The sequence below is a fragment of the Pseudorca crassidens genome, chromosome 7 (assembly GCF_039906515.1).
Source record: "Pseudorca crassidens isolate mPseCra1 chromosome 7, mPseCra1.hap1, whole genome shotgun sequence".
Taxonomy (NCBI): Eukaryota; Metazoa; Chordata; class Mammalia; order Artiodactyla; family Delphinidae; genus Pseudorca; species Pseudorca crassidens.
This window is the reverse complement of record NC_090302.1, coordinates 33,079,136-33,093,160: the sequence shown is the minus strand read 5'-3', so window position 1 is coordinate 33,093,160 and position 14,025 is coordinate 33,079,136. Positions and strand designations below refer to the sequence as shown.

Genomic DNA, 14,025 nt, shown 5'->3' with positions numbered 1-14,025 from the left:
TTCATTCTTCAAGGCTCAACTTCTTGAAGCCTTCCATCTCTGCCCTCACCCTGGAGATTTTAAGGTACAGTAGACTATATCTTTTTTTTAGTACACGAGTATTCCATATTCATTATGGAAAAAACTACAAGTACAGTTGAGCAAAACGATAATCACCTTTAATATTAACACCCAGAGAAATCACATCTAGGGATGTTGATGATAGCTACCATTTATGGGCTCATACTATGGGCCTGGCCCTATGCCAAGCACCTCCATGCATTTTATAACTTTTAAGTAGTTATTATTGGCCCCATTTTACAGAGGAGGAAGCTGAGGCTCAGTGAGGTTATATGAGTTGCTCAATATAATATAGCTAATAAGTGGAGAGCTGGGATTTGACTCGAGTTTGGTTATAAGAACTGAACCATTAAATCCTAAGTTTTGGGGCGCATAAGAATCTTCTTTGTTCTGATGGACCAGAGAGTCATCATTTATATACTAGGTTCTGACATTAAGGAAATAACCTTCTGTTATTAGTCAGGATAGGTAAGTGATAGGTATGGTAAGAAATTTACCCTGAAATCTTAGCGTCTTAGTTGTTTCGTGTTCATACCACAGGTCCCACACTGGTCGGTAGGATCCCTCCATCCACCCTAGCCCCTTGAGCTCAGAAAGTGATGAGACTATCTGACCACTAACGAGCCCTGGGTCACAGGAGCTGCTCCCCGATCCTGGGTCTGGGGATGACCTTTGCTGCCCTTTATCAGGATTTCTGCCTAGCTCTCTGAACTGCTCTGTTTCCAACTGTTGGGGTTTTTGGTTTGTTTGCTTTTTCCTAGTTGGAAAAGGTGGTGAAGACATTGACTGGCTTTGGAAAAGTTACACAGAAGCTGAAGTTTCCTAGAAAGGAAACCACACCCATCTTTTTTTTCATAGGTATACAGGGCCAGTGTACCTCTGGGATTGGATTTATACAGCTTTTATTGAGCACAGCCCCCTTCCTCCCTCCCTCCCTCCCTCCCTTTAACGCATCTTTACTGAGCACCTCCTCTGTGCTGGCCTGGGATGCAGGGATCACAGGGATATGGTCTCTGTGCTCAAAGAGCTTCAGCCAAGAGTATCAGAGTCTTGCTGTAAACTGAACAAAGTTTAATTACCCTAACATACACCTTTTTTAGGGCCTGGGTGGCCCAGTGATCGCCCAGGTGCACAATAGGCAGGTCTAGGTTTTCTTCTGGTTTATTCAGCTTTTGTGGAGGTACTGTTTTCTCCAGTGATACTCACTGCCGTCTTTTCTGCTCTCCTGCTGAGTAAATCCTTTGGGTCTCATTTCCCCTGCAGTCTAGAGAAGCAAGAGTTGGCCCCATCAACACACCTCCAATCCTGTCTTCTCCCTCTGAGGATGCAGAGCTTTCCGGTGAACCTGTACCTGAGGGGCCCCAGGAAACCACCAACGTGAGCGCCGTCCCGCACAGCAGCCCCAAGCAAGGCAAGTCCCCGATGCACCTTCATACGCAGTGGGTTTTGTTGAGTGACGACTGGGTGATGTATGTGATAGAGAGCATCTCACTTGAGCTTCCCCTCAACCCCCTGAGGAAGGGACTATAATCACCCTCATTTCCCAAACAAGATGGGGACATCGAGTCACAGAGAGGTTATGTCACCCAGCCGAGGCTCCACGGCTCCTAAATGGCAAAGCCGGTGTTTAATCTTGGATGCCAGAACTTTTAACCCCCAGACTCCACCCCTCCAGAAGGGCCTGGGGTGTGAAAAGCTTGTGATAATTGTGGCTGCTTATTAAATACCTACTGTGTGCCAAGTGTTTACATACTTCCCCTCCAATCCTGACAACATGTCTACTAGTCGCTAGTATTAGCTAGGATTTTACAGATGGAAAAACTGATGCTTGGAAAGGTGAGTGATGTGCCCACAGTCACACAGCTAGTGAGTGGTGGGACTGAGCCAGCGCCCAGGCCTGACTCCAGAATCCCTACTCTTTCCGGCCTTGGCCACAAACTCGCCGACTCTCTGAGGATCAGGCCATCTAAACTCCTGTTGGCACATGTGGGAAACTAACTGATGGCCAAAGAGGGGCAGACACCCAGGAGGTCATTGGCAGGCCCTGGGGGCAGTGCTGGCCTCCTGACTACCCATCCAGGGCTCTCACCCCTGCCCAGCCATACAGAGGAGCCCTGGCAGAAGCAATTGCACAGGATCTGACAGGATCCCCCAGGCAGCAGCATGGCCGGAGATCGGCCTGCATTTTCTGCCCTTTATCAGAGGGGTAACCATTCAAACTGAGGTTACAGCCAACGCCAGAGCACTGAGCTTTAGGTACAAGGTCAAAAACAACCCAGACTGCCCACATTCACATGTACAGCCCTGGAATTGGTGACACAGAAAATTTAATGACCCAGAGACATGATCATGGTGTACTCCACAAGAAAAGCAGCTTTCAAAACTATATGTGTGCTGTGACCCTAAATTTGAATATATGTTATTTATATCTATTTATATATAACCATGTAGAGCACTGTGTGTGTGTGTGTGTGTGTGTGTGTGTGTGTGTTAGAATAATATACAACAGAATGCTGTGAGTGGTCATCTCTGGTGGTAGGTTGTAGGTGGCTTTTATTTTCTCTTGTACTTCGGTATTTTGTTTTCTACAATCCTATGCATCATTATTCCTTTTACTTCTGCCCTCAGTAAATGAATATTATTTTAACAACTAAACTTGGGAAGTCTGTCTGTGAGAGAAGGTATATAGTACTGAATAGAAAACAATTGTATAATAATTTAATAAAGTTACAATACCAGCAAGGAGTCAGGGTGTAGCCGTGGAAAGACCGCTGGATGAGACCCTTTGGACGGAAACCCTGCTCAGACACCTCTTTGCTGTCGGGCGTGGGCAAGTTGCTCAGCATTTCCAAGCTTTGGATTCCTCCGGCGTCCACTGCGAGCATTCACAACCCCTGCCTCCCGGCTGGATGAGAGGACTGAATGCTGTGGCTGCGGGTGTGGAAGTGGTTTGTGAATGGCACATGCTGTTCTCCTGGGGGGAATTAGGATCTCAGAGAGAGGGGCTAGGAGGGGGCAGAGGCTGCAGGGCCAGGAGACGAGGGCCTCCCCTAGACTGAGGGGTGAGTGCATAGGAGGCGGGACCCAGACTAAGCACAGCTCGCCTGTTCCCCGGCATGTGCCAGATTACTTCTGTGGCAGACAGAAGGCCAAGCAGAAACAGCAGAGGTGGCTAGAGATCCTCATTCTTGTTGAGCAGACAGCTCAGTGAGGAGGAAGGGGCTGAACCCCGAGCCCTGTCCCTGGCTAGGGAAAGCCTCCCAGGAGTTTTATCCCAAGGGTCCCTGACACCATCTAGGCGTAGGACCTTGGTCCCCCCCCAAAACTCGGTCCTCCAAGGGGTGGGGACTCAGAGGCCTGGGGTCCCTCTGCCTGCTAGCACAGCACCCCCTGGTGGTCAGATCAGGGAGGACGAGAGAGAAGTGAGAGACTGACCACTGCTGGGCATTCAGTCTTTTAAGTGCATGTGGGCACAAGGTCCCTTGAATAGTTCATCACCTCCCCCTCGACAGTGTCCTTACCATGGGACGTGCATGAGCACAGTGTGTGTGGAAAGGGCTGGCTTCAGGCCCCTCGCAGCCTCTTATGTGGGACCTTGTTCCTTCTCTGCAAAACGGGGTTAATAATCACAAGGTGCTAGTGTGCAGATCAGAGCAGGACACACACCGTGGGGTGACAGTGGGGATACTGAAAACGTAGGATTCCTGCCTTGGTTCTGCCCACCTGCTGCGAGGTGGTATGGAGGTGCTTGTGGGTAGGACAGATGGGCCAGCCGGAGACTTCCAGGAGGCAGTGCGTGGGATGTGCTTAGCCTGCAGCCCAGCCTGTAACAGGCAGGCATTCATGTTAGTATAATGTCTTTTTCTTTGCTTTAGGACTCCATTTGTTTTTTTAAATTGCCAAAGAAATATGTGCTTGTGGTAACAGTTCAATCAATGCCGAGTTGTATGAATCAAAAAAATAGTTTCCTCTGATGTCCTCTGGAAGAAACCAATACTGTTAAGTGCTGTGGTTTAGCCTAGTATGTGTGGTTTATCTGCATACACATATATACATAATTATCTATATATTTTATGTTATATATAATAATTAATATATTAATTATATAATGATAATATATATAATGATGATAAAACGTGTATTCTCATATATAGTTTTTCTTCCTTTTACAAATGTAGAACCACACTGACAATGAACATTTATCCCTTGCTAACTATATGTCAGGCACTGTCCTCAGTGCCTTTCTTGCATTAGTTTAATTAATCCTTGTAACACATAATCCTCAAAATGACCCTAGGAGATAGGAATTATGATCCCCTCTTTATAGGCAAGGAACCTGAGCCACAGGGTAAATGCCTTGCCACAGGTCACATTCCTAGTAAGCGGCAAAGCAGTGTTCTCACCCTATAGTTGGTGCCAGAGCCTGTGATCGAAACCACCACGTAATACTGCCTTTCGTTGTCCGATTTTCTGCAACATTTTTTCCCTCTTAATCCTGTATTATGGACGTCTTTTCAAGTCATAGGTGAAGAGAGACCACATTCTTTTTCATTTGCAAAATGCAGTTATTAAGTGCAAAATGCCTGCTTCCTGTAGGGTCTGGTGAGATCCTGAATGACACACTGGAGACAGTTGACACTGTGGATGGTTCCCCCATTACTGACACTGGCTCGGGGGATGGGGCCTCCCTTCACGTCACTGAAGAGGTAAGTGAATGGTAAATTTCGTCTGAGTCAGTAGTACATTTGCTTGCTTATTTCAGACTTGATGGTGACTTGTCTTGGGCACCATAGAGAGTCACAAGGGTTTTAATTGAATATCAGGGAGACTGCCTCCCTCCTGCTGGTACAGAGAAGGTGGGAGTCCCAGGGCCCCAGAGTCTCCCCAGGGATGCACCAGGACAGGGGAGGAGAGGCAGGTCCTCAAACCTGCCGGGAGATGCATGCTGGGTTCTCAATCCCTCTTGTTGTGAAGATGCACAGCCTCTTCTGCCCTTTGGGCCCCTTCAAGAGAGAATGAGATTAATTGCAGGTGTGTTTGCTCTATTGCTTGGTAATTGGCTTTTACATTTGCAAAGCCAGTTGTTTCAATGCTGGACACAGGGAGGGTGCCAAATTAAAGCAAATTATGTTTCTCACCTGTGGCCTCTGCTAAAAACCTTGTGTCAGCTCATTCTTTCCCCTATCCTGGGGTGAAAACTCAAGACACTTCTCTCCTCTTCCAGTTACTATCTGGTAACAACCTATTTTCACAGGTATTTCCAAAATCCCTGCAGCATAATATCAAAAATTCAATAAAAATACAAATATAACCAGGAGCCAGGCAGGGAAGGAAGCATGGTTAGGGATATTTCCTCTCTGTTTTCTTACTTCTTTCTCCTCCCTCTCATCACTCCCCCCCGACCTGAAAGTCTGGCCCACCTGGAGAAAATGACACAGTTTTTTTGTGTTTTTTTTTTGCGGTACCTGGGCCTCTCACTGTTGTGGCCTCTCCCGTTGCGGAGCACAGGCTCCGGACGCTCAGGCTCAGCGGCCATGGCTCACGGGCCCAGCCGCTCCGCGGCATGTGGGACCTTCCCGGACCGGGGCACGAACCCGTGTCCCCTGCATTGGCAGGCGGACTCTCAACCACTGAGCCACCAGAGAAGCCCCACGACGTAGTTTTATGTGGCTGGTCAGACAGTGATCTGGGCCTTTTGTGGGGAAGATATCTGGCTGCTGGAACATTCTCTCACGGGGGCTTTTGTGATTCCTTACAGGTCCTCCTGCAGGGAATCTAGGACCCAAGTCCATTTTTGGCCTTTTAACTTCCGCCTGGGCTTCCACCCTGTGCTGGTCACCCTGATCCTCTAGGGGGCCCTTTGGGTGGGAGTCCGTCTCCAGATGGCTTTAGCTGGCTCCCTTTGGAAGGGTCATATCAGTCATTCACTAGGAAAACAACTGCAGAGCAGATATCTCTGCCTCTCTCTCTTGACTCAGTCTGGATGGCTCCCTGCTTTTGCCTTTGGTAGTTCCCTAGAGGGAATCAAACCCCAGTCCCTTTGCCTCCCAAAGTCCAAACACTACATACCCAGCTCACCAAATGGTTTGTGGTGGGGGCCAGTGGGGAGCCACAGCACACAGAAAATTGTCTCCAAAGGAATTCTTACAAAAGTCTCTAAGCACTCAACCCCTAAATGAATTCTTTACCTTTTCTTACATAGCCGAAGGCAGGTGGTGGGCGAATGCTGATAGAACTGATTCCATTTCATTCTCTTTGCCTGTCCCATGTAAGTCGTCTGGATCCTTTTTTTAGAACACGGAGTTTACCTGAGGCTTATGGAATTGTACTTTGGGGCTTTAGCTGACATTGAGTCAGAAAAAAAATCTCATTTTAAAATCCTATGATATCATCTTTTCTCTGTTTTGGGGGGACAGTAATTCTGTAAGGATTTGATGTTATATGGAAAAATGGTTCTGTAGACCAGTAAGTTTGGGGAATGATCCACTCTGTATTCTTCTCACAGAGAAGGCTCTGAGAAGTCCTTCAGCAAAGAAATATGTCTAACTCTGATCAGCCTAGTGTTTTTAGTATCCAAAAGAACTACATTTTTGGGGGGTTCCCTGGTGGCCTAGTGGTTGGGATTCCAGGCTTTCACTGCCGGGGCCAGGGTTCAATCCCTGGTCGATCCCGCAAGCCATGAGGTGTGGCTGAAAAACAAAAAAAAAAACCCGAAGAACTACTTTTTGCAGCAAAACGAAGCAAAACCCCACCCAAATTTTTTTTAAAAACAAACCTTTGTGAAACAGATAAAACAGTCGGTTTGGTGACACCAACAGCCAAAGCTGCTCTCTGTTGCCATTTCCTGCATCTGCTGTGTAACCTTCAGAGAATCTGCCTGTGAATTTCCCGCAGAAACTGAGTCACAGGGAAAGAGGGGGGGTGTCCAGTCTGGAGAAGGCTGAGGAGGGCGGGGTTGCTGCCTGCGTACCTCTGAAGCACCATCATGGACGAAGACACTTGCCCTGTTCTTATGGCTCCTGGATGCGCACGTAGGGGAGGTCACAGGGAGGAAGACAGGTCTAGATTGAAGTGTCTAGCGCTATAGCAGGAGGTGTAGCTATATGTGTCTCAGGAGGCACTGATCTCCCAGTCACTGGTGTGGCAAACAGATGCTTGGAATCACATGGGAGACACATGTGCCTTGCAGTCTCTCCTGCCACAGGGATTCTGGGACTGTTGTGGAGCTGGGGTAACATCACAGATAACAAAGTGCCTTGAGGAAAGAAGCTACAGAAATGCAAGCGGCCGGAGGACACAGGCAGTCAGTCTTCTCCAGCCACAGCCACCTTGATCGGGGGCATGGGCAAGTGACGTGGTCCCTAGTGATGCCTTTGTTCCCAGGGTCCACATATGGAAGAAGGTTTGGCAGCAACAGCAGCAGCTGGGGAGGCCGAGGTGTCCATCAGCACTGCCAGGGAAGCAGAGGCCGGCAGTGTGCCCACCGAGGGACTGACCCTCTCCATGTCCACCGAGCACCCTGGGGAAGGGGTCACTCTGGTAATTAGCTCAGAGCACATGCTCCGCTTCACTTGCTTCTGGAGCTTGGTTGCGGCTCAGGTGGGAGCAGTCACTGGCCTTCCTCACCTCTTTGCAAAGGACAGAGTGACATCCTTGTGGGGCCGAGTCCCAGTAGACACTGATTTGGAGGCCGAGGCCTCTGTTGACTCATTCAGCAGGTGTTTGTGGAGTGCTGTGCTGGGCTCCAGGTGAATAGGATAGACCCAGCTCCTGGGAACAGAGAGGGAAGAGGGACAATAGAGGCACAGGGGAGCATCAAAAGGGGCCCAGAGCCCAGACTCGGGGGACCAAGAAGCCTTCCTGGGGAAAGGAGGCTGAAGGCGAGACCAGGGGGATGCTTAGAAGTGATGGGGTGAGACGTGTGTTCGGGAGGTGAGCCAGAAGGAGCAAAGGCCTGGAGGCATCAACAGGAGCACACACAGACCTAAACAAGCGCAGCATGGCTGTGGGGCCCGGTGTGAGCAATGGGGAGGGGAAATGTGGCTAGAGAAGCCTCTGAGACCGTGGACGCCGTGAGACGGAGCCTGAGTGTCCAGCAGAAATGGGAAGTCACTGAAGGGTGTTTTTTTTTTTTTCCAGATTTTATACATGCTCTTTAATTTCAGCTTTCAGTAAAGCATGAGTGACCTTAAACTCAATTATTTGATCTTAGCTCATTTTCCTTTAAATAATATATAACTTTTATTTATTTTTGCTCTCATTTTTACTTATTTATTAAAAAATATTTTTTGCTCTCATTTTTACTTATTTATTTAAAAATTTTTTTATTGGCGTATAGTTGCTTTACAATGTTGTGTTAGTTTCTGCTGTATATACAGAAGTCAGAGTGAATTAAGTCAGAAAGAGAAAAGCAAATATCGTATATCAATGCAATATGTGGAATGAAGGGTATTAAAGCAGGAAGTGATGTAGTCACAGTAGGATCTTAGAAAGATTGGGGGAAGCAAGCCTTGGGGGGAGGGTGGTGGGTTTGGAGGCTGTGTCTAGGTCTGGGTCAGGGGTGGTGTTTTCTTGCTCTGGGAGTGGCCAACGATGTCACCTCCTGCCAAGAGTCCCAGTGAGTAAAGGCCTGGGAAGCATCTATTGGACCTGTCACCACAATGATCAGTAACCTCGGGGAGGGCAGTTTTAGCTTCCCCTGGCCACAGCGCAGCGGATCAGTGATGGGGCCCCTTTGTGACGTCTTCCTATTCAGGGTCCAGATAACGAAGAAGGTTCAGCAGCGACAGCAGCAGGGGAGGCCGAGGTGCCCGTCAGCAGTGCCGGGGAAGCAGAGGCCAGCAGTGTGCCCACCGGGGGACTGACCCTCTCCATGCCCACTCAGGACCCTGGGGAAGGGCTCACTTTGGTAAGGAGTATAACGTGCTGGAAAGTTGAGGTCACAGCTGGGAGCGGATCCTGGCCTTCTCAGGGGGCCGGTCTCCATTCTGTTCAGCAAATCCAGAAGAACCTGAATGGGGAGGGGACACCTCTCTGACCAAATACTCCCTCAGAGGTGGAGTCTGCCGGTGCCTGGTGAGTGTACTGTGGGCCCTGGAGGCGTGGGGACAGAGCAGGCTGATGCAGGGCTCGGGAGCCGGGGTGGAGGAGTGCTGGGTGTGAGTGGAGGAGGTGATGGCGGGCACCGCCATGCCCGTTTCTGGGTGCAAGCACAGCTTCTCAGAGCTCAGTGGAGGGTCCAGGTGCAGGCAGGCCCTGGTGGGGTCCAAGGGCATGGCCAGGCCTTCTCAGCCCTCTCCTCAGGCCTCACGGAGACACTGCTCCCAACTCCTGAAGACAGGATGCAAGTATCCTAGGACACTCAGACTCAACAGATTCAAACCTAGACTCCTGTCTCCACTCCTTTTGTGTTCCCATCTCAGATGATGGAACCATCATCCCCCAGCTGCCTAATCCAGAATTCTCTTCCCTCTTCCTTACTTCCACGTTCTGTCACATGTCAAGTCTTGTTGATTTTTCTACCCCAGCACATCACAGATCTGCCTCCTTCTACCCTTCTCCAACGCCAGCCCCCTGTACCGAGACACCGCATCCCCAGCCCGGGCAATGGTTAAGGCCCTTCCTGGCCTCCTCCATCCTCTCTGCCCCCGGCTCCTCCTGGTGGGGGCAGCCCTCTGTGGACCATTGTCCTCACTGCAGACCCCGCTCCCGCACCTGGCCTCCAAGGCTTGCAGGGTCTGGCCTCGCCAGCCTCTAGGTCCACATCTTGGGCCACTGTCCCTGCTCTTGGCGCTCCAGCCTCACTGGCCTTTCAGTTTCTTGAGCATACCTATTTCCTTCTTGCCTTAGAATCTTCCCACACCCTCCCCTCTCTGCCTGGAACCTTTTCCTTCTCCTTCTTCCCTCCTTTAATTCCTGCTTATCCTTTAGAGTTCAGCTCAAACACCGCTTCATCAGGGAGGTGCCTCCCAGGCTGTGAAGTCTCCCCGTTAGACACATTCACAGTACCCCAAACGTCTCCTCGGAAGGCCTCATCACAACTGGCTCCCTTCCAGGCTGGAGGCTCTGTGAGGCCAGGGATCACATACGTCTTGCTCACTGATCTGTCTTCATCCCGGCTGATGCTGGGGACTCAGTAGATGTTTGCTGAGTGAGTGAAACGAGGGGCTTGTCAGGCCATCACATGTCAACACTGGCCTTTGAGATCATTCCACACATTCACTCCCAGCCCTTCACCTCTGGTCTAATGTCCAGACAAGGAAACCTTACAGTGGGGAAGGTGTGCCCTGGCCAGGTGACGGGGCTCCCAAGGCCACTTGGCAGTTACATGGATTATTGTAATTAACAAATCGTCGCCACCACCTTCTCCTGCTTCTTCTTCCTCTTCTCTTCTCCTTCATCTCTCTTCCCTCCCTCCTTACCTTTCCTTCTTCTTTAAAGGCAAATCCCTTGTCACAGGGTGAGAAAACTAGGGTTCAGGTCCCAGTTCTACCAAGTCTTTACTCAACAGAAACTAGAACTTAACTAGCAGAGCTGTCTGGAGATAGAAGGGCTTCCTGCGGAGGTAGGCAGTGCCAGTTCCTGAGGATGCGCAGGTTTGGGCCAAAGCACGCGGCACAGGTGTGCTGGAGGGTACTCCGGGGCAGGGATGGGACGACCTGAGAGGTGTGTGATGGCCTCAGCAGGTTCCTCCCCATAATCACACACCCACCAACCAGGGGTGTGGATGAAGTGTCACGATCCCTTATGCCAATTTCATTTCAGGGTCCAATCAGTGAAGAAAGCTTAACAATAGCTACAGCAAAAGTGCCCCTCAGCACTTTTGAGGAAGAGGAGGCCAGCGGGTTCCCCACTGATGGCCTGGTTCCCCTCACACCCACAGCGGCCCCCAAGCAAGTAGTCACTTCCGTAAGTGTCTCCTAGCATCCTCTCTGGCTCACAGTGGGGAGAGAGGTCAGGGTCACGGGACAGGAGCAGTTGCCGGCCTTCCCAGAGCCAAGTGCACAGAGCATTTATCTGGGTCGGCACCAACCGGAGGGAGGCAGGATGTAACTGAAGGAGCAGAGCAGAGGGGGTCAGGGTAGCAGGCTTTGTCCTGACCCTCTACCCCCATCTTTGTCCAAGGAGAACTTTCTCGGAATGTGGTCCAAAGTTAGACAGCATTGCTGGGGTGAGAGGCAGTAAGCACCATGACTGGGGAGGGGGTTTAGAGGAGATGCATGTTTCAGAAGGGGATTATGAGTCTGTGCTTCTGTGAGTGTGTTGGGTGTAATGACAGTTGTAGGTAGGGAAGTGCTTTGAAATTGGGCTAGTGCCACTGAAAGGAAAGTCAACGAAACTCCCCAGCAGCAGTGTGCACATTGCATCATGGGTGAGGTGACTTGATTCATCGTGTTGGTTTGGCTTCTCAGGGTCCTGGTGATGAAGACTTAGCAGCAGCCACAACAGAGCAGTCCCTTCCCACGGCTGGGGCAGAAGAGTTGGGTGGCGCTCTCCCTGAGGGGCCCCCGCTTCCCATACCCACAGTAGCTCCTGAAAGAGGAGTCCCTCCGGTAAGTGAAAATTTCACTTTGCGTAGAGGCATGAAGATTTGACTTGGCTGGTCTTACAGAGGAGAAAACGAAAGACCAGAGGCATGGGAAGGGCCTGCTCCTGGCTCTCCTAGAGGGAGGTTTTCATTTTGGTTCGCAAAATGCGGAATTTGGGCTTTTGAGGGTCCTCCAACCTAGGAACGCACAAGGAAGCTGCAGTTTGTGGAGAAGAAGCAGCAAGAGGTAAAAACCTAGGGCACCTGGCTTTGTGTCCCAAATTGCCCACTTCTTTAATTGGAATGAGAGCTTTCTAACAGGCAGAGCTGCCTGAAGATACAAAGGCCTATCTCAAGTGTCATTAGATTCCATCCTGGAGGTGGGGAAGCTTGTAAAACATGGCAGGGACTGTAGAGGAAATAGAAGCATCAGAGGTGTGTTTGTGTGTGTGGGGGAGGGGGCAGAGGGTCACCTTCAGGTCCCTTCCAACACGAGTTTTTGGGTTGCAACTGTACGACCTCACGCAAATCCCTTTCTTTGGGCTTCAGTTTCCTCATCTGTAGAAGAGGGTGGCTGTGAGGTCAAGTCAGAATGCAGGTCAGGGAATGTTCGGAAAGGTCTATGCACAGGTGTGAGGTTGTCACCACTTAAGGGCTGTGACTTTGTCTTTTAGAAGTGGGAAACCCAGAGCTGGTCCTCAGCATGGGCTTGTGTGAACTGGGGAATTAAATTGCCATTTAAGTGTCTCTCTCTCTCTCTCTCTCTTTCTCTCTCTCTCTCTCTCTCTCTCTCTATATATATATATATATTTTTTTTTTTGCGATACGCGGGCCTCTCACTGTTGTGGCCTCTCCCGTTGCGGAGCACAGGCTCCGGACGTGCAGGCTCAGCGGCCATGGCTCACGGGCCCAGCCGCTCTGCGGCATGTGGGATCTTCCCGGACCGGGGCACGAACCCGTGTCCCCTGCATTGGCAGGTGGACTCCCAACCACTGCACTACCAGGGAAGCCCTAAGTGTCAATATTTTTAAAGGAAAGAATTCGATTGGTGACCAGCTTGGGCCTGCCAGTTCCCCGAGCAACACTTGGTCACACATGCTTTCAGAGCCTTGACTCAAGTTACAGACATGTGGTCCCTTGGCCACAGTGCTCCAGGGCTGACCTGGGATGGGAGGGCTGTGGGACAGGACACCCGAGAGCTGGCTGTGAATCCTGAATGCCCACGGCTGCAGCGCCCGGCGGTCATTAAGCACTGCTTGGTCTCTTTATTTTTTATTCATTCACTCATTGGTGTTCTCCCTGACTCAGTGCATAGCAACTCAGGGCCCTCAGTCCATACACTTGGAGATTGAGATGAATATGACCTCGTCCCTGTCCCCAAGGAACTCACAGTCAAGGGGCTGGAAATAAGCCTTTTGCACTGACATTTATTAAGCGCTCTGGGTTCCAACTTGATCTGATTCTATGCACACCACTGCTCTCTGGTACAAGGAGAATCGTCTCCATTTTCCAGGTGAGGGGAGTGAGACTTAGGTAAAGGAACCTGCCTGCTGTGGCACACCCTTAAGAGCAGGGCTGGGATTTGAACGCAGGCGTGCTGGCCTGCAGAGCTCATGCCCTAGAGCATCCCCGAGAGTGTGGTATGGTGGAGAGGTCCCAGAACGGGAGCCGGGAGGCTGAGGTTCTGACTTGTGGTGAGTCTTGGTGTTGCTGTCTATAAAAAGAGGAAGCGAGCGAGAGCTCTGGTTTTTAACCTTTTCTTCATCTTAGAGACACCTGGGAAGCTTAGGCCGCTGCAGGTGTCCGAGTTCACTGCCAGACCAGTTGAGGAGCCCCTGGTGCTGGGGCTCATGCTCCCAGGAGACTCTACTGGGCAACAAACATGGAAGCCACCAGGCTGGCTGTGATGCCTGTGGCCCTGGGCTCACTAAACAGCCCCCCTGCTCCTCTGCTTCTCACCCCAAGGGACACACAAAACACCAAGACTGCATCTCGCCATGGTGATGCCACATCAGGTGCAGCAGCACTGGCTGGCGATGCACCTTCACGTAGAGCCAGTTTTCCTTTTTCTTTTTCTAAAACTTTTTATTATGGAAACTCTAAAAATTCACAAAAGGACTTAGAATAGTATAATAACCCCCCCACATACACATCACTCAGCAACATTACGCAAGTCGTGCTTTATCTGTTCCACCTCCTACAGCCATCTTTTTGGAGTGGAGGGAAGGGGAAGACTGGGGTATTTTAAAGCAAATCCCAAACACTGTATCATTTAACTCATAAACGTGTTAATGTGCATTGTTAATAGGTTGATCTGGGACCTTTTTTTCCCCTTAGCCACAGTGTCATCCATCAGTGGTAATAATGGATGTCATTATCTATCTAACAAAATTGACAGAGGTTCCTTCATATTATCTAATACCCTAGTTATTTAAAAA

The 14,025-nt window shown here is 50.1% G+C and overlaps 1 protein-coding gene across 3 annotated transcripts in view; it reads left to right on the top strand.

The window, feature by feature from the left end:
* COL15A1 (collagen type XV alpha 1 chain) overlaps positions 1-14,025 on the top strand; it is a 102,591-nt gene that overhangs the window by 41,017 nt on the left and 47,549 nt on the right. For 2 of the 3 annotated variants that reach the window (XM_067743836.1, XM_067743835.1), the window contains 6 exons: positions 1,324-1,471; positions 4,657-4,766; positions 7,444-7,599; positions 8,816-8,968; positions 10,825-10,968; positions 11,472-11,612. In XM_067743836.1, coding sequence (XP_067599937.1) covers positions 1,324-1,471; positions 4,657-4,766; positions 7,444-7,599; positions 8,816-8,968; positions 10,825-10,968; positions 11,472-11,612 — 852 coding nt within the window. The remainder of the gene's footprint in view (positions 1-1,323; positions 1,472-4,656; positions 4,767-7,443; positions 7,600-8,815; positions 8,969-10,824; positions 10,969-11,471; positions 11,613-14,025) is intronic. The other variant, XM_067743834.1, reaches the window with a different exon arrangement.